This window comes from Schistocerca serialis, chromosome 5 (genome assembly GCF_023864345.2).
Source record: "Schistocerca serialis cubense isolate TAMUIC-IGC-003099 chromosome 5, iqSchSeri2.2, whole genome shotgun sequence".
Lineage (NCBI taxonomy): Eukaryota > Metazoa > Arthropoda > Insecta > Orthoptera > Acrididae > Schistocerca > Schistocerca serialis.
The window spans coordinates 579,184,667-579,203,545 of record NC_064642.1 but is presented as its reverse complement, the minus strand read 5'-3'; the positions used below and the strand labels follow the sequence as shown (position 1 = coordinate 579,203,545).

General features: G+C 43.4%; 1 protein-coding gene across 1 annotated transcript in view; it reads left to right on the top strand.

Annotated features, from left to right (window-relative positions):
* Positions 1-18,879, top strand: part of LOC126482116 (disintegrin and metalloproteinase domain-containing protein 10-like) — a 67,836-nt gene that overhangs the window by 9,899 nt on the left and 39,058 nt on the right. Inside the window, exons 2-3 of the mRNA XM_050106092.1 lie at positions 9,663-9,733; positions 17,182-17,439. Coding sequence (XP_049962049.1) covers positions 9,663-9,733; positions 17,182-17,439 — 329 coding nt within the window. The remainder of the gene's footprint in view (positions 1-9,662; positions 9,734-17,181; positions 17,440-18,879) is intronic.

Below are 18,879 nucleotides of genomic sequence, written 5' to 3'. Positions count from 1 at the left end.
TTCCATTCTTCTGTGTATTATTCTTGTCAGCAACTTAACATGACCTGTTAAGCTGACTGTGCGATAATCCTCGCACTTGTCAGCTATTGTAGTCTTCGGAATTATGTGGATGATGGTATATTGCCGGACTCATACATTTCGCACACCAACGTGAATAGTCGTTTTGTTGCCGCTTCCCCCAGTGATTTTAGAAATTCTGATGCAATGTTATCTGTCCCTTCTCCCTTATTTGATCTGAAGTGTTCCAAAGCTCTTTTAAATTCTGATTCTAATATTGGACCACCTATCTCTTCTAAATCTACTTCTGTCTCTTCTTCTATCACATCAGACGAATCTTCCCCCTCATAGAGGCCTTCCACCTAACCGCTCTCTCCTCTGCATTTAACAGTGGGAATCCCCGTTGAACTCTTAATGTTACCACCCTTGGTTTTAATTTCACTGAAGACTGTTTTGGCTTTCCTACATGCTGAGTCAGTCCTTCCGACAATCATTTCTTTTTCGATTTCTTCACATTTTACATGTAGGCATTCCAACTTAGCTTCCCTGGACTTCCTGTTGTATCTAGCTAGCCACTTCCGTTGCGGACGGACTTCCCGTTAAGTTTTACATGATTACAAACCACCTTTCCCTAAACATGAATCAGTATTACAATTACAGTTTGAACTTTTACACTCTTTTGCAGCACATTACTTTTGAAATTACATCTATAAGTAGTTAAAATTACACAAATTATCGTAAATAATCAATAAAAGATTTCCATCTATGTTACATGAAAGAGCATGCTTATACAGAAATCACATTAAGTAAAGACAAACAAAGAAGTTAAATAAGATCATTAAAGGTCATATTGATAATAGCGTTACAAATTCTTCATTGCATAAGCGTGTCCGGGTACCTTTGATCAGATAGTGTAGAGTTCTGTATCTATAAACGCCTGAAGATGAGTAGAACGTCCTCTAAACGCGTAGCGTTATGTTAGGTTAAACATAAAATGAATATTACTGAAAGTTAAAACAGTTCTAGTATGTCTGGATTTTTTATAAGTGCGAATTATATTCCATCATATATTACATTACTGACCAGTTTCAGCCTGTGATCATTTTCAAATGCCTGCTTTAATTTCCTGTCACCTTACAGATTTCACCTCAAGGGGTTAGGGCGAGTAGTGGGGACAGGGGATCATGTGAAATTTTTCTAGATCTCTTGTCGAGAAATTACCTTGAACAGTTCATCAGAGAACAGACTCGTGAAGATAACATCTTAGACTTGCTGGTGACAAACACAGAACCGAACTTCTCGACTCAGTGTAGAACAGGGTGTCAGTTATCATATGACCGTTACAGCGTCATTGTACGTTGGTTGTAAACAGGAACACACAGAAAGGTAGGAGTATTATTGTTTAGCGAGAGCGATATGTGACTTATTTCAGATTTCGTGACAGGTCAACAGGAAAATTTCATATTCAGCACACGAAGTTAAGCATCAATGACAAAGTTCAGGAGCATCGTAGAGTACACTTTACACAGTTATGTGCTGAGCAAGCTTGTGAGGGATGGAAAAGATTCACCGTGTTAGAAAGCTGTTACGAAAGCAAAAAGAGCTTCACTTCAAATTTAAAAACAAAAACTAAAACTAAACGGAGCCAAAATTACCATAAGGAAGGCTGTGTGTGAAGCGCTCAACTAATTCGAAATTAAAATTCTGTCTACCGACTTGACAGAAAATTTTAAGAAGTTTTGGTCTTATATTAAATCAGAAAATGAATCGAAGCCATTAGTATAGACACTCTTTGACCAAATGGCACTGAAACAGAGAGTGACACAGAAAAGACCGAAACACTAAACATCTTCTTCCAAAACTGTTTCTAGAGGAAGATAGCACTGTAGTCTCGTCTTTTAAATGGTCACACGGACGACGAAATGACAGATATCTAAATAAAAGGAACTAAAATCGCTCAGCAAGGGATAGACCATTTGATCTGACGGTGTAAGAATTCGGTTCTACACAGAGTATGCGAAAGAACTTGGTCCTCTTCTAGTAGCAGGGTACCGTAGGTCTCTTGAGGAGCGGAGCGTTCCTAATGATTGAAAAAAGCACAGGACATTCTCGTTTTCAAGAAGGATCGTCGAACAGACGCACAAATCTATAGACCTAAATCTCTGACGTCGGTCTGTACGTATTATGATATTTCTAAAGATCTCGGTAGGTTCAACATGGGCTCCGAAAACAACTATCGTGTGAAACCAAGTTCACTCTGTTCCCTAACGAGACCCAGGTGCAGGCTCCCTGGTAGATCTACATCTACATCTACATTGATACTCCGCAAGCCACCCAACGGTGTGTGGCGGAGGGCACTTTACGTGCCACTGTCATTACCTCCCTTTCCTGTTCCAGTCGCGTATGGTTCGCGGGAAGAACGACTGTCTGAAAGCCTCCGTGCGCGCTCTAATCTCTCTAATTTTACATTCGTGATCTCCTCGGGAGGTATAAGTAGGGGGAAGAAATATATTCGATACCTCATCCAGAAACGCACCCTCTCGAAACCTGGCGAGCAAGCTACACCGCGATGCAGAGCGCCTCTCTTGCAGAGTCTGCCACTTGAGTTTATTAAACGTCTCCGTAACGCTATCACGGTTACCAAATAACCCTGTGACGAAACGCGCCGCTCTTCTTTGGATCTTCTCTATCTCCTCCGTCAGACCGATCTGGTACGGATCCCACACTGATGAGCAATACTCAAGTATGGGTCGAACGAGTGTTTTGCAAGCCACCTCCTTTGTTGATGGACTACATTTTCTAAGCACTCTCCCAATGAATCTCAACCTGGTACCCGCCTTACCAACAATTAATTTTATATGATCATTCCACTTCAAATCGTTCCGCACGCATACTCCCAGATATTTTACAGAAGTAACTGCTACCAGTGTTTGTTCCGCTATCATATAATCATACAATAAAGGATCCTTCTTTCTATGTATTCGCAATACATTACATTTGTCTATGTTAAGGGTCAGTTGCCACTCCCTGCACCAAGTGCCTATCCGCTGCAGATCTTCCTGCATTTCGCTACAATTTTCTAATGCTGCAACTTCTCTGTATACTACAGCATCATCCGCGAAAAGCCGCATGGAACTTCCGACACTATCTACTAAGTCATTTATATATATTGTGAAAAGCAATGGTCCCATAACACTCCCCTGTGGCACGCCAGAGGTTACTTTAACGCCTGTAGACGTCTCTCCATTGATAACAACATGCTGTGTTCTGTTTGCTAAAAACTCTTCAATCCAGCCACACAGCTGGTCTGATATTCCGTAGGCTCTTACTTTGTTTATCAGGCGACAGTGCGGAACTGTATCGAACGCCTTCCGGAAGTCAAGAAAAATAGCATCTACCTGGGAGCCTGTATCTAATATTTTCTGGGTCTCATGAACAAATAAGGCGAGTTGGGTCTCACACGATCGCTGTTTCCGGAATCCATGTTGATTCCTACATAGTAGATTCTGGGTTTCCAGAAATGACATGATACGCGAGCAAAAAACATGTTCTAAAATTCTACAACAGATCGACGTAAGAGATATAGGTCCTGTGTTCCTTGACTTGTTCCGAGTAAGGTTTTAAGGAATGGGAAAGATCCACCATGGTTTAATAGCCGTGTTAGAAAAGCGCTACATAAACAAAGAGCACTTCATCTCCGATTCAACAGAAATAAAAACATAGCTGACGAACAAAAGCTGAACGAAGCGAAAATGAGCGTAAGGAGAGCAATGAGAAAAGCGTTAAGTGATTTTGAAAGTAAGACGTTGTCAACCGACTTGAGTAAAAACTTAAGCGATTTTGGTTGCTTGTAAAACCAGTAAGTGGGTCAAAATCATCTATTCATTCTCTCAGCGACCACACCGGCACCGCAACGGAAGGTAACAGAGAGAAGGCCGAAATACTGAATTCGGTCTTCCGAAGTTGTTTCACCGCGGAAGATCGTAACACTGTCCCTCGTTTCAGTCGTCGTGCGAACGTCGAAATGGCAGATATTGAGATAACGGATCGCAGAACTGAAAAGCAGCTACAATCGCTTAGTAGTGGAAAGGCTTCAGGATCAAATGAGACGCCTGTAAGATTCTATAAAGATTATGTGAAAGAACTTGATGCCGTTCTAGCAGTAATTTATCGTAGATCGCTTGAGCAATGAAAGGTACCTAACGACTGGAAAAAAAGCGCAGGTCATTCCCGTTTTTAAGGAAGGCCGTAAGACAGATTCACACAATTATAGACCTATATCGCTGACGTCAATCTGTTGTAGAATTATGGAACATGTCTTATGCTCAAGAATTATGACTTTTTGGAAAATGAACATCTCCTTTATAAAAATCAACATGGATTCCGCAAACAGAGATCCCGCTAAACTCAGCTCGCTCTGTTCTTCCATGAGATCCACAGCGCAGTGGACAACGGCGCTCAGGTTGATGCAGTGTTCCTTGATTTCCGTAAGGCGTTTGACACCGTCCCGCATTAACGTTTAGTGAAAAAAATACGAGCTTACGGAATATCGGAGCAGGCCTGAGATTGGATTCAAGACTTTCTCGCAGATAGAACTCAACACGTCGCTCTTAACGGAACTAAATCGAAAGATGTACACGTAATATCCGGACTACCAAAGGGAAGTTCGATAGGACCGTTGCTTTTTGCAATATCTATAAATGATCTAGTGGAAAGCGTCAGATGCTCTTTACGTCAATTCGCAGGTGATGCAGTTGTCTATACCAAAGTAGCAAGACCAGAAGATAGTAAGAATTTGCAGAACGACATGCAGAGAATTAAGGAAATGTAGTTCATCCACGAAATAAGTGGCTTATAAGGCGCTTGTTCACCCGATTCTTGAGTATTGTTCCTCTATCTGGGATCCCTATCAGTTAGGACTGATAGAGGAGATAAAGAAGGTCCAACGAAGAGCGGCGCGTTTCGTCACTGGATCGCTTAGCTGGCGAGAGAGCGTTGCGGAGATGCTAAACAAGCTCCACTAGCAGACGTTACAAGAGAGGCGTTGTGCATCACGGAGAGATTTACTATTGATATTTCGGGACAGTACTTTTCAGGATGAGTCAAACAACATATTACTTCCCCCCCACATACATATCGTATTGACAACGAGGAGAAAATTCGAGAAATTAGAGCCAATACAGTGGCTTACCGACAATCATTCTTCCCATGCACTATTCGCGAGTGGAACAGGGTTGGTGGGATCAGATAGTGGTACCGAAAGTACCCTCCGCCACACACCATTAGGTGGCTTGCGGAACATAACGTGGATGTAGATGAAGGCGTTTAGTACAGCTCCACATTGCCACGTTATTAACAAGATATGAGCGTACGGAACATCAGACCATCTGAATGACTGGATTGAAGAATTTCTAGCAAACAGAACCAACATGTCATTTTGAACGGAGAGAATAGGGTTGGGTTGGGTTGTTTGGGGAAGGAGAGCAGAGAGCGAGGTCATCGGTCTCATCGGATTAGGGAAGGACGGGGAAGGAAGTCGGCCGTGCCCTTTGAAAGGAGCCATCCCGGAATTTGCCTGGAGCGATTTAGGGAAATCACGGAAAATCTAAATCAGGATGGCCGGACGCGGGATTGAACCGTCGTCCTCCCGAATGCGAGTCCAGTGTCTAACCACGAACGGAGAGAAGACTTCAGTCATAAAAGTAATTTCGAATGTGGCGCAAGGGAGTGTTATAGGACCGTTACTTTTCACAATATATGTAAATGACCTATTGCGTAATGTAGGAAGTTCCACAAGACTTTTCGCGGATGATGCTGTTGTATACAGAGAAGTCGCAACTCGGAAAATTGCAGCAAAATGCATGAAGACCTGAAGAGGCTTGACGATAGGTGCAGGGAGTGGCAATTGACTATCAACATAAACAAACGTAACGTACTACGAAAACATACACTGAAAGATCCCTTATTGGATGATCACACGATTGCAGAATAGTCACTTCCATAAAATAACTAAGATATGCACGCGCAGCAATTTGAAGTGGAACGACCATATAAAATAAATCACTGTTAAGGCAGATGCCAGACTGTCATAAATGTAATTCGTCAACAAAGGAGGTAGCTCACAAAACCCTCGCTCGACCAATAATTGAATGTTGCTCATCAGTTTGGGATCCATACCATATACGATTGATAGAGAAGATTCAAAGAAGAGCAGCGTGTTTAGCTACAGATTCATTAAGCACGAAAGCGTCACGGAGATAATCAAGCAGCTGCAGTGACAGAGGCTGTAAGCGAAGCGTTCTGCATCACGTTGAGGTTTACTATTAAAATTTCCGAGAGCAAGGGAGGATGGCGAATCAAATCCCCGTCCGGACATCCGGATTTAAGTTTTCCATCATTTCTCTGCGTTGCAAAAGGCGAACTCCGAAGTCGTTCCTTTGAAAGGGCACGGCCGGTTCCTTCCCTATACTTCCTCAGTCCTAGTGTTCGCTGTTTTTCAGTCAGTCAGATTACTCTCATTCTTCGATGAGACTGTAAAAACGTGGGAGGTCTTTCGTTAGCGGTGCGTTGATTTGAATTGCCAGTTAATCGCCTCGGCACGTTTCGAGATTTGTGTACCGGTCTGAATACTGGGCACCTTAGTTCGAATATTTATGAGGTTGTCGGCCGAGCCGTGGTGTCGTAAGATTTCGACGAGTTTCCTAATCGACAACTTCAGGCAAAGGTTCCTGTCCAGTTTGTTCCTTTACAGCCACGTTGCCCAGTCGGGTGCCACCGGGAGAGAAGTCGCAGCGGATTGTGCTGGTGGTGGGAAGGTGGGTGGAAGGGGCTCGTGGTGTCAAATCCTGGTGACACCAGTCTGTTCTGCAAATTGCCTCCGCTCAGAGCGTTCCTGACTTTTTTTGGTAATACCACATGCCATGCGAAGCTTAGATGGAAACTGCATCGGGACTGTGGTTTTCAACTGAGCAGCACCAGAACTCAACGCCCGGATCATCCTCAACCCTCCTGCCCCCCCCCCCCCTCCTCACACCAGCATTACCGACTGTGACATCTCTATCCAAGGCATGCGACTGGCCCGTCCGTTGAGCCCTCAGCAGGAAGTCTGTAGTCCAGTAGCCATGAAAATAGGAATGGGACGTGAATGTGGCACTTTGCCTGAAGATGACTGATAGGAAATTACCTGTAACGTTGTGACAACACAACGCCACGACGCGACTGATAACCTGAGAAATTTCATAAACGAAAATCGCCGACAAGGATTGCATTTCCATCTTTCGTTAGGTGGATAACCTTCTCAACTAGTTTTGACTAACAATAATGGTATCTTATTTACTGTGAAACTGGAGTAACACTTTAGGCACCTATTGTTTATTTACCTTGATAGACGTTTCAACAGACCTGGTATGGTTAAAAATCTAAAAGAAAAATTAGAAATATCTTCTCTCGTGGACAGTTCGCTGTTTACAGAACTGTTCAGTATAAAGTGTCTTGTATCAAATTGTTTGTCTCCGTATCCTCTGCTGTATTAAGACTGGCTTCATACATTTTATCTGTGACAGCCTATACTATTCCAATAGGATGTCATATTAACTTGCTGAGATAGCTAAAACACCCTAAAACAACCAGCCTGTTGGTAGATGACCTGAATACTTGTGCAAGCAGGAATTTTCGTCGCCAATATTTGGAGAGATCAAAAATAAGGAGAGGGTGGTGCTCATCAGCAGACTACACCATTGTAGCAGCCTGACTGCAGAGTCATACAGGAGTGCAAAATGATCCTTCTGGACGAATGTCGTCGCCAAAATGTATAAAGCATTGATTTTTTTGTCTGTGCAGCTCCATTCGCTAAAAAATTTCAGTATTCCTTTCTAAGTCACGTTGTTACTTCAGAATATATCTTTTTGGGTGATCAAAGGTCCTTGCATGAACCATAAAGTAAATATCAAAACAGTGAATGAAGTTGATATAGTGAAGATACAGAGCTTAAGGTAGAAGGAGAGATAATGTAAATCAGGATGAATCGGAACCATAAAAATTATTTACTATATTGATGAACTCTGGCATAGAGTCGAACCAACATGGACCGTCGTAGCTCAGCTCAGTTCGATGCCTTGCCTGGTTAGAGCCGTTGTTTTGTCTTCAGACCTGTAGTTTGTACGATATACAGGGTGCGTCAAAAAAATGTATACACACTTTGAACTGCCACAGACAATTTATTTCCCGTTCTACAAGGTTAAATATCCGTGAGAAAGTAATGTTATGTTTCTTCAACAAGTGTCAGCAGTAGCAAGGAAGTAATTGCAACATGGCGGACGTGCTTTTTAACTCTGAAGCGCGAAAGCAGATAATTAAGTGGTACTGGAAGTTTGAGAATGTAGCTGCGGTTCGAAGACAGTGGAGAAGTGAGTATGGTACAGAACCACCTTCAAGGTTAACAATTACACGTCTACGAGACAAATTCGAAATTCATGGAACAGTGTGTGATGTGCGTAAAGGTCTATCAAGGCGACCTCGTACAGCTACAAGTGATGATTCCACAACTGCGGTCTTGGAACTGTTTCAGCGTTCGCTTCAAAAATCTTCAAGGCAAGCGTCACGTGAGAGTAATTTAAGTGCTAGTAGTGTGCTACACATTATGAAGAAAGGCAAATTTCGTGTGTACATTCCAAGGCTGGTGCAACAGCTAAGTGACAACGATCCAGATCGAAGGTTAGAATTTTGTGAATGGGTTCAGGAGATGGTGAGACGTGAACCGGGATTTATAGGTAGCATAATTTGGTCGGATGAAGCCCAATTCAAACTCAATGGAACTGTCAATAGGCACAATTGTGTCTACTGGGCTGAAGATAATCCTCACATTACAGTTGAAAAGGCTGTGAATTTGCCTGGTGTAAATGTGTGGTGTGGTTTGTCTGCAAGGGGACTCATTGGGCCTTTCCGCTTTGAAGGTACTGTTACTGGAGAAACGTACCTAACAATGCTTGCTGACTCCATATTCCCTGCCATTAGTGCATAATACGGTAATGATGAGTTTTATTTCCAACAGGATGGCGCCCCACCACACTATCACAGGGACGTACGAGCATACCTGGATCACAATGTGCCAGGCCAGTGGATAGGACGCAGGGGACCAATGGAGATTCCTGCATGCTCTCCAGACCTCACGCCACTGGATTTCTTCTCTTGGGGCACAGTAAAAGATGAGGTGTAGAAATGTAAACCACGTAATCTGGACACACTTTGGAATGAGATTCAGGCGGTGTGCGCAGAAATCTCATTGGACGCTTTGGTACGATGTACGGAATCAGTGGTGACTTGTACTCAGAAATGTATTGATACTGAAGGCCACCAGTTTGAGCATTAATCACATTTGCAAAGTACATTTATTTTTCCAATTGGACTTTAAGCTTTCCATTTCCAGAAATTTAACATTGTAGAACGGGAAATAAATTTTCTATGACACTTCAACGTGTGCATACATTTTTTTTGACGCACCTTGTAGAATAACGGCAAAAGGTCCGCAAACATGGTACGTGACTTTTAGATTCCGTTCCACTGTACAGTGTTTGATTGTCCGTGCTCATGGAAAACTCACCGTGTAAGATGATATCTTGAAAGAGCCAGCCCAGAGGTCGTGGACGCTAGTACTGCGGTGTCCGCAGGGTTGGTGGAGGGCGCGGAGGAGTGCGACTGCGGGATGGACGTGGAGTGCCGCGAGGTGGACCGCTGCTGCGTGCCGCGCGGCCGTGCCGCCGCCTGCCGCGTCAACCGCCGTGCCGGTCACGCCTGCCACCCCTCGCTAGGGCCCTGCTGCCTCTGCTCCTGCCAGTTCGCCGACCTCTCGCACCTCGGTATCGTAAGTCTCACATTCTCATCTTGTGGCCGACCTGTCGCTTCACTGTGTCAACATTTTTACGAGGTACGATGGTCACTCCAAAAGAAATGCACACTATTTTTGTAAAAATACAGTTTTCGTTCTGCACATGTGAAAGTTTTACAGTGTGTAGATACATCCTTCCCGCTTGTTTTCAAACTTAGTTCAACCTGTTCCCGTGAGTGGTGCCGTCATAGCATGTCTTCAAGATGGCTGCTGCACTTGACATTCGTCAGAAGCAACGTGCTGTCGTAGAATTCCTGTACTGTGAAAACGAGACAGTGGGAAATACCCACAAGAGGTTTAGGTGAACGGGGATGCTGCTGTCGATCGCAGTACAGTTAGTCGGTGGGCAAGCAGGTTACGTGACAAAGGCGGGCACAGCAATATTGAGGATTGTCCTCGCAGCGGCAGGCCTCGTACTGCACACACTCCAGACAATGTACAGAGAGCTAACGAATTGGTGATTGCTGACAGACTCATCACAGTGAACGAATTGTAATGCTACGCTGGGATAGGGGAAGGAAGTGTTTGCAGAATAGTGAAAGTGTTGGCGTTAAAAAAGGTTTGTGCCAGGTGGGTTCCCAGGATGTTGACAGTGGCTCACAAAGAAACAAGGAAAACGGTATGCAGCGAACTTTTGGAACAGTACGAGAATGGTGGAGATTAATTTCTTGGAAGTATTGTGACAGGTGATGAAACGTGGCTCCATCATTTATCACCAGATATGAAGAGGCAATCTATGGAGTGGCATCACGCAAATTCACTCAAGGAAAAAAAATTCAAAACCACACCTTCTGCTAGAAAAGTTATGGCTGCAGTGTTTTTCGATTACGAAGGACTCTTCCTCGTGGACATCATGCCAAGTGGTTGTTGTTGTTGTTGTTGTTGTGGTCTTCAGTCCTGAGACTGGTTTGATGCAGCTCTCCATGCTACTCTATCCTGTGCAAGCTTTTTCATCTTCCAGTACCTACTGCAACCTACATCCTTCTGAATCTGCTTAGTGTATTCATCTCTTGGTCTCCCTCTACGATTTTTACCCTCCACGCTGCCCTCCAATACTAAATTGGTGATCCCTTGATGCCTCAGAACATGTCCTACCAACCGATCCCTTCTTCTAGTCAAGTTGTGCCACAAACTTCTCTTCTCCCCAATCCTATTCAATACTTCCTCATTAGTTATGTGATCTACCCATCTAATCTTCAGCATTCTTCTGTAGCATCACATTTCGAAAGCTGCTATTCTCTTCTTGTCCAAACTATTTATCGTCCATGTTTCACTTCCATACATGGCTACACTCCATACGAATACTTTCAGAAATGACTTCCTGACACTTAAATCAATACTGGATGTTAACAAATTTCTCTTCTTCAGAAACGCTTTCCTTGCCATTGCCAGCCTACATTTTATATCCTCTCTACTTCGACCATCATCAGTTATTTTGCTCCCCAAATAGCAAAACTCCTTTACTACTTTAAGTGCCTCATTTCCTAATCTAATTCCCTCAGCATCACCCGACTTAATTAGACTACATTCCATTATCCTTGTTTTGCTTTTGTTGATGTTCATCTTATATCCTCCTTTCAAGACACTGTCCATTCCATTCAACTGCTCTTCCAAGTCCTTTGCTGTCTCTGACAGAATTACAATGTCATCGGCGAACCTCAAAGTTTTTATTTCTTCTCCATGAATTTTAATACCTACTCCGAATTTTTCTTTTGTTTCCTTTACTGCTTGCTCAATATACAGATTGAACAACATCGGGGAGAGGCTACAACCCTGTCTTACTCCCTTCCCAACCACTGCTTCCCTTTCATGTCCCTCGACTGTTATAACTGCCATCTGGTTTCTGTACAAATTGTAAATAGCCTTTCGCTCCCTGTATTTTACCCCTGCCACCTTTAGAATTTGAAAGAGAGTATTCCAGTCAACATTGTCAAAAGCTTTCTCTAAGTCTACAAATGCTAGAAACATAGGTTTGCCTTTCCTTAATCTTTCTTCTAAGATAAGTCGTAAGGTCAGTATTGCCTCACGTGTTCCAGTGTTTCTACGGAATCCAAACTGATCTTCCCCGAGGTTGGCCTCTACCAGTTTTTCCATTCGTCTGTAAAGAATTCGTGTTAGTATTTTGCAGCTGTGACTTATTAAGCTGATAGTTCGGTAATTTTCACATCTGTCAACACCTGCTTTCTTTGGGATTGGAATTATTATATTCTTCTTGAAGTCTGAGGATATTTCGCCTGTTTCATACATCTTGCTCACCAGATGGTAGAGTTTTGTCAGGACTGGCTCTCCCACGGCCGTCAGTAGTTCCAATGGAATATTGTCTACTCCGGGGGCCTTGTTTCGACTCAGGTCTTTCAGTGCTCTGTCAAACTCTTCACGCAGTATCATATCTCCCATTTCATCTTCATCTACATCCTCTTCCATTTCCATAATATTGTCCTCAAGTACATCGCCCTTGTATAGGCCCTCTATATACTCCTTCCACCTTTCTGCTTTCCCTTCTTTGCTTAGAACTGGGTTTCCATCTGAGCTCTTGATATTCATACAAGTCGTTCTCTTATCTCCAAAGGTCTCTTTAATTTTCCTGTAGGCGGTATCTATCTTACCCCTAGTGAGATAGGCCTCTACATCCCAAGTGGAACAACCATAAATTCTGATGCATATGTGACGACACTGAAGAAACTTCAAGCTCGACTGAGTCGTGTTTGACCACATCGGCAAAAACAGGATGTTTTGCTGTTGCACGACAATGCACGGCCACATGCCACTCAAAAAACCATGGGAGCGATCACAAAACTCGGATGTACAACACTGAAACACCCACCTTACAGTCCTGACCTGGCTCCATGTGACTATCATCTCTTTGGAAAACTGAAAGACTCTCTTCGTGGAACAAGGTTTAAAGATGATGACTCCCTTGGGCACGCTGTCAAACAGTGGCTCCAACAGGTTGGTGCAGAATTTTACCATGCGAGTATACAGGCACTGGTTCCAGGTGGCGTAAGGCAGTTGAGAGGGATGGAAATTATGTGGAGAAATGAAAATATTGTTCCTAAAGGATGTATCTACACACTGTAAAACTTTCAAACATGTAGAATAAAAGATGGATTTTTAAAAAAATAGTGTGCATTTCTTTTGGAGTGACCCTCGTACATTCAATAAGTAAAACAACACATTTTTTTTCTCGGCCAATTTCGATTGAAAAAATGCAGAATTTGTTGTGGGACGTCGTGGACTATTCCCACTTTATGAAGTTCCGGTAGGTGGCCATGTTATACATAGCCTTCAGAATTGGGTGTGTAATGAGGGTGCATTCAGGCAAAGAGCTGTCATTGAATTACTTTTCGAGGAAAACGAGAGCATCGTAGCTAGCCATAGGCGCTAGCAAAACGTCTACAGGGGGATGGCAGTGAACAAAGCAACGGTGAGCCGTTGGGCGAGGTGTCTTTCATCATCGCAACAAGTTCGCGGAAACCTGTCCCACGAGCCAGCCGGCCGCAGTGATGGAACGTGCGGACACTCTCATTTGAGGTACTCAATGGATCAAAATCAAACACCACGTTGCAGATCTGGATGTCTCTGTTGGTAGTGCTGACACACTCGTTCTGAACGATCGTTGAGGAGACACTGTTGGTAGCCCCTTGGCTCATCTGGGCGATCAGTTGGTCAACAGTTGCACGTCTATACGCCCGTACACATCTCTGCAGCCGTCTTTCACCCCTGTCGTTTATGGCCTGTGATGTACCAGAGTTTGCCTCTGCACCAATTTTGGATAGCGCCGTTTTGTAGTGCACGATCTATTTTACTATATCTGTATGCATTACCTGTGAACAATATACTTGATAACTGTATATTTTAATTATTAAAATAATTAAACTAACTGTTTAAATGGTGGAAATTCGTGTTTAGTTGTTATAAGATTATTGTTAACAATCCTGTGCTTAGTGAAATATGTTTTAATATGATAATTTACATAAAATCAGGACACAAAGATAGTTTATGCGTGTTGCAAATAAATTTGTTACGTTTTTCACACTTTTTTAACTGTTGTCTTCCAGGGGCAAACAACACAGGTTTCTACTCTTGCAGTTTTATCTTTGTAGATGGTTTGTAGGTGTGCAACTTGAGATTCTTTTCCCAAAAAATCTGTCCTCATCCACTACCATAGTCTTCAACGTGATCATCATCACTGCCCTCATATTCACCTATTTCATTGCCTACATATTTGTCTTCTCCTTCAACATTACTTTCATCTACACAGTAAAGTATCCTGACAATCTCCTCGCCCGATAATTTTTTTCACTACTTTTTCAGCCGTTCTGATGGATAATATAAAAACCTGTTGCTGACAAGCTGGACCTGCATAACTTACAACTATTAGGCCTACTACTACCATTACTACTACTATTATAATAATATTAGTAGTATTATTTTCATTATCACCACAAAAACTTCGTGAAAACGGAAATGTGAAAAAAAAACCAACGCAATAGTGGGGAATGTGATATCCAAGCAATGCTACTAGTCAGGTGCATAACCGTTTCAAACAAGTTTGGACCTACTGCCGTATATGTCCTACCTGGCCAAATATTAACAGGAATCTCAAATAACGAAGTGTTGCCATCATTTAGAAATATTTCAAGTAGTAATGAGTGGGGGTACAGTATACCTTCATAGAGTGCCAGGGCTATAACTAGTAACTGGGCAACGGCATTGCCACTTTGGATACACCATTCCTCGCTAATCACCGGAGTTAAGCAGTACTTGGATAGATGACCACAGGGACGCACCGGATGTTCCCGACTCAACGAATGCAAGACCCTGAAGTGCCATAGAGTGGAAAGTCTTGCACTACGCTGTTGAGCTGTACGACATTATTATTATTACTATTATTACTAGCAGCTGCAAAAAATGTATTCATGCGGATATGACATACATGTTATTGCCTTATTTTTTATTTTCTTTATTTATTATTGGGTAGGCTAGTCATAGAGACTGGTTTAGACTGGTTTACCCTACACCACAACAGGCAATATTGCCACTTGGCCGTGTAAACTGCCAATAGCAATAATGTGTCCCCCCATTGCCTATACCTGAACATGCTGCCAGGCCCGGCTCCTACTTTCGTTCTCACTGCTAATTCCACCTATGATTTCTGAACGCTGCTATCAGGGGTTCGCCACGGGGTAAGTGGCAGTAGGAGGAGGAGGTGGGCGACGGAGGTTTACACATTGCCATTAGGCACTACTCCGGATTCTAGAATACACGGCAGGGATGGCGAGGTGTACGTGCAGTAGCAAGTCCCACCTCTGAACTCAACCAGCGTGCAGTTATCATAACACATTGTGTTGTTATTGCGTTTACGAGCGAAAACAATGTTGTTTACGGCATAGTGGATTTTTATCAGTGACTGCCGACTGAGTAAAGAGTTACGCCGCAGTTATCGGGTATTTAGGGATTTTTTAGAGTAGGTTTCCAAGTGAACTGTAATGATTTGCTGCGCGTCCTGAAAAGAATGAGACGAAAAATTGGATAAATGCTTGTAAACGTACAGATTCGTTTACAGCTGAAAATGATCGTGTCTGCTCAATACAGTTTACTGATTCGGACTGTGAAAGGAATCTGGAAAGTTAACTGTTGAATACGCCTTCGAAACGCAGGCAGAAGACTGATGCTCTTCCAACTTTAAATCTACCATCCTCCGGTGGTGATCTAGGGTGTAGTAACGAGCCTCATAATGAGAGAAATATTTGGGCCCAAAAACGAAGCTACGGTAAAGAAGCAGAAGACATTTCAGAGGTAAACATATTACCAACTAATGAAGAAATTACTACTAGAAAAACCGTTAACCGCGAAAACAAACCTTATTGTGAATGTGACAGTTCGTGCTTACACTAACAATCAGAAACCCTGCTGTGAATGTGACAGTTCGTGCTTACAGTAACTGGAAACAGAAATAAAAGACCTTAGGTAAAAGAATGTAGATTTACAGGATCGCCTCTCTCGATATAGAGCCGAGTTACTGAAATTAAAATATTTTCAAAAAACGATTCAGGGCTCTTTTTCTGACTATCAACCGTAATGTCCATGCCGTGTGTTATAGTACATGCAAGAATGAAAAAGAATTTGATACCTTAAGTGCTAATGTATTGGCGGAAACTCGAGGTACGACTGTAGAACCGGTCACCATCTTCTGAGAAGCAAGACACTTATTGTCTACAGGAGTGTGAATGCGACAACAAGGAAGTTGAAGAGATTGTTTCAAAGGTGGGCGAGATTTTTGAGAATTGTTCTGAATATGAAGAGGAAAGTGTTCTAGAGTTGAAGGAAAATGTTGAGCAGCTAGGGATGATTGCTGGATATGTTACTCATAGAGTTAAACGCAAGAACACCGAATCGGCACATTTGTGTGATAAACTAACTGATTACGTAAATGTTTCAGGCAATTTCAAGAGGATTTTTAATGAAGCCAACTGAAAGATTTATGGAATTCACTCTGAGAATGAGAAGAGATTTTCAACAATTCCACGCTAATTTCATTGATCGTAACCCAAAAGTCTTTGTAATGTAAAGGGCATTATAACTGAGAAGCATCTAGGAATGGAGGAATTTGCTGTAATGTGTTTCATAAGGCGACACACGTTCATCAGATTGAAAGCTATCAGGAAAGAAGTGCAAAGCGAACTGAGACTGAACAAAGACAAAAGTTGCAATAAACTTTCCAGAATAGAAAAAGGAAACTTGTTAATATATTTAAAGAGTCTGAAATGCATGAGAGGCGTTCCTCAGCATTAAAGGCCTGTGGTATAAGTCTATATAAGACTCTTCCGCAGAAAAAAAGCAGGTCCCTCTGACATTGTGAAAGAAGTTGATGGCCTTTGGAGGCCTTACACTAACATTTCTGCCATCATAGAAAAGAATATTCTAATATGAAGCTTAACAATAATAAAAATACACTAAGACACAGAATATCTGGGTTTCACACATACCTGTGTATGAGTTAAACATGCGTACGTTGTGTGCCCAGAATCTGCAGCACTGTGCGGAGTGGTGAGAGGGTTCACAGTCACGTCACAGCTCATTGTCCACCTACACTTAACTGTGTATTCTAGTATCCTTTGGGACTACTAGTAATGTTACTGTTTGCCAGAGTAGGAAATCCGGATTCGAGCCCCAGCCTCGAACAAATTTTCATTGTCACGACCTATTCATTCTTTTGGGAGTCACAATTTTTACGAATGTAAGCGTAGATCATGGCCGACTGGAGTAATCTGACCATTGTCATTTCGGCATTCTGGCAGGATTGCCTCTCGGCGACGAGGCTGGTGGATGCGAAGTGCCCTTGCGCTTCGAAGCACGACTGCACCTGTGGCGTGCTGGGCCGGTGTGTGGGCAACAGCTGTCACGCCGTCGAATGCGCCGTGCTGCAGCTGCGTGAGTGCGAATGCACCCCACACAACGGCAGCTGCCGCACCTGCTGCCAGCTGTCTGCCGGCGACTGCCTCACAGCTGCAGACGCCGCTCTGCGTCTTGCGCAGCAAGGCGCCTTCACACTGCAGGTGAATTTTCCATAGCGTAGCTCACGCAAAATACATTGCATCGGTGTAGAGACGCATCCTCGTCTAGAGTGCTGGGCGTTTCCATTGCTCTGTTCCGATGAGGCGCCTGTTTCAGCTGACCATCCGCAGCCGACCCGTACACTGCGAGCACTTTTGTAGCAATCTCTTATGCATCAGCGTATTGTACCGCATTCTTCCCGCACCTTACACTATCTGATCAAAAGTAACCGGACACCTATTACTGGACATAAACAGGGTTGCGTCCACCCATCGCCTTTTGATGGTTTGAGCTCTGGTGCTGATTCTATCAGCGAGGTGTCTGAAAATCTGTGTAGCGATGGCAGCCCATCATTACCCAATAGGTGAAACCAGAAAAGGCAGCGCTGTTGAACATTGGATTGTGGAGCGAAGCCGCACTAAGTGGCCGCGTGGTGTAAGGCGCTATGTCACGGATTGGGCGGCCCCTCTCGCCGGAGGTTCGAGTCCTCCCTCGGGCATGGGTGTGTGTATGTGTTGTTCTTAGCATAAGTTAGTTTAAGTAGTGTGTAAGTCTAGGGACTGATGACCTCAGCAGTTTGGTTCCTTAGGAATTCACACACATTTGAGCATTTGTGGAGCGAAGTCGAGCTTCTAATTCATCCTAAAGATATTCCATTGGGTTCAGGTCGGGGCTCACTGCAGTCACAAGAGTCAGACCCGCCAGTATAAAAGGAGGCGGGAATTCTGAGTTCTCATTAAGTCGCTGTCAGCCCGCCCCTCCCCAGGTGGGGGGGAATCGAAAATCAATAAAGAAAGAAAAAAAATTGAGTTCTCAGTAGATAAGCAGCAACAGCGGAATGCTCCAGTCAGCAGAACGAGATGACTCCGAATGTGAATTAGTCATTGGATGTCACCTGATTCCATTTCGAAATGTTACTGCCACGTGGTCCATAAACCATCACCTCATAGACACTGTTTTTTAACTGGGCGCACTGTCATGATAGAATCATTTTCTCCAAGCTGTTCTTCTACTGTATGCAGTACACAGTGCTGTAAAATGTGATCATTTACTTCTGCACTCAGTGTTTTCTTGAGTGCACCGAGGGGACCACGTTGTAAACATGTAACACACCTTCATACCGTAACTATACCTCCTACTTCACTGTTGACACTTTACATAATAGCCTGTAACATTTTCCTGCAATCCACCAAACCAAACCCTTCCATCGCGTTACCACTGAGTATAGTGCGATTCATCACCCAGATCAGCCGTTTCCAGTCATCCACTGTCCAGTAGTTTCGTTCTTTACACCACCCCAAGTGTAGCTTAGCACTGACTACAGAGATGTGTGGCTACGAGGAGTTGCTCGACCACTACACCCCATCCTCCTTAACTTCCTATGCGTTGCACTGCGCTGGATGAACTGCTATTAGCATTTCGGATCTTACGTGAGTTTCCTT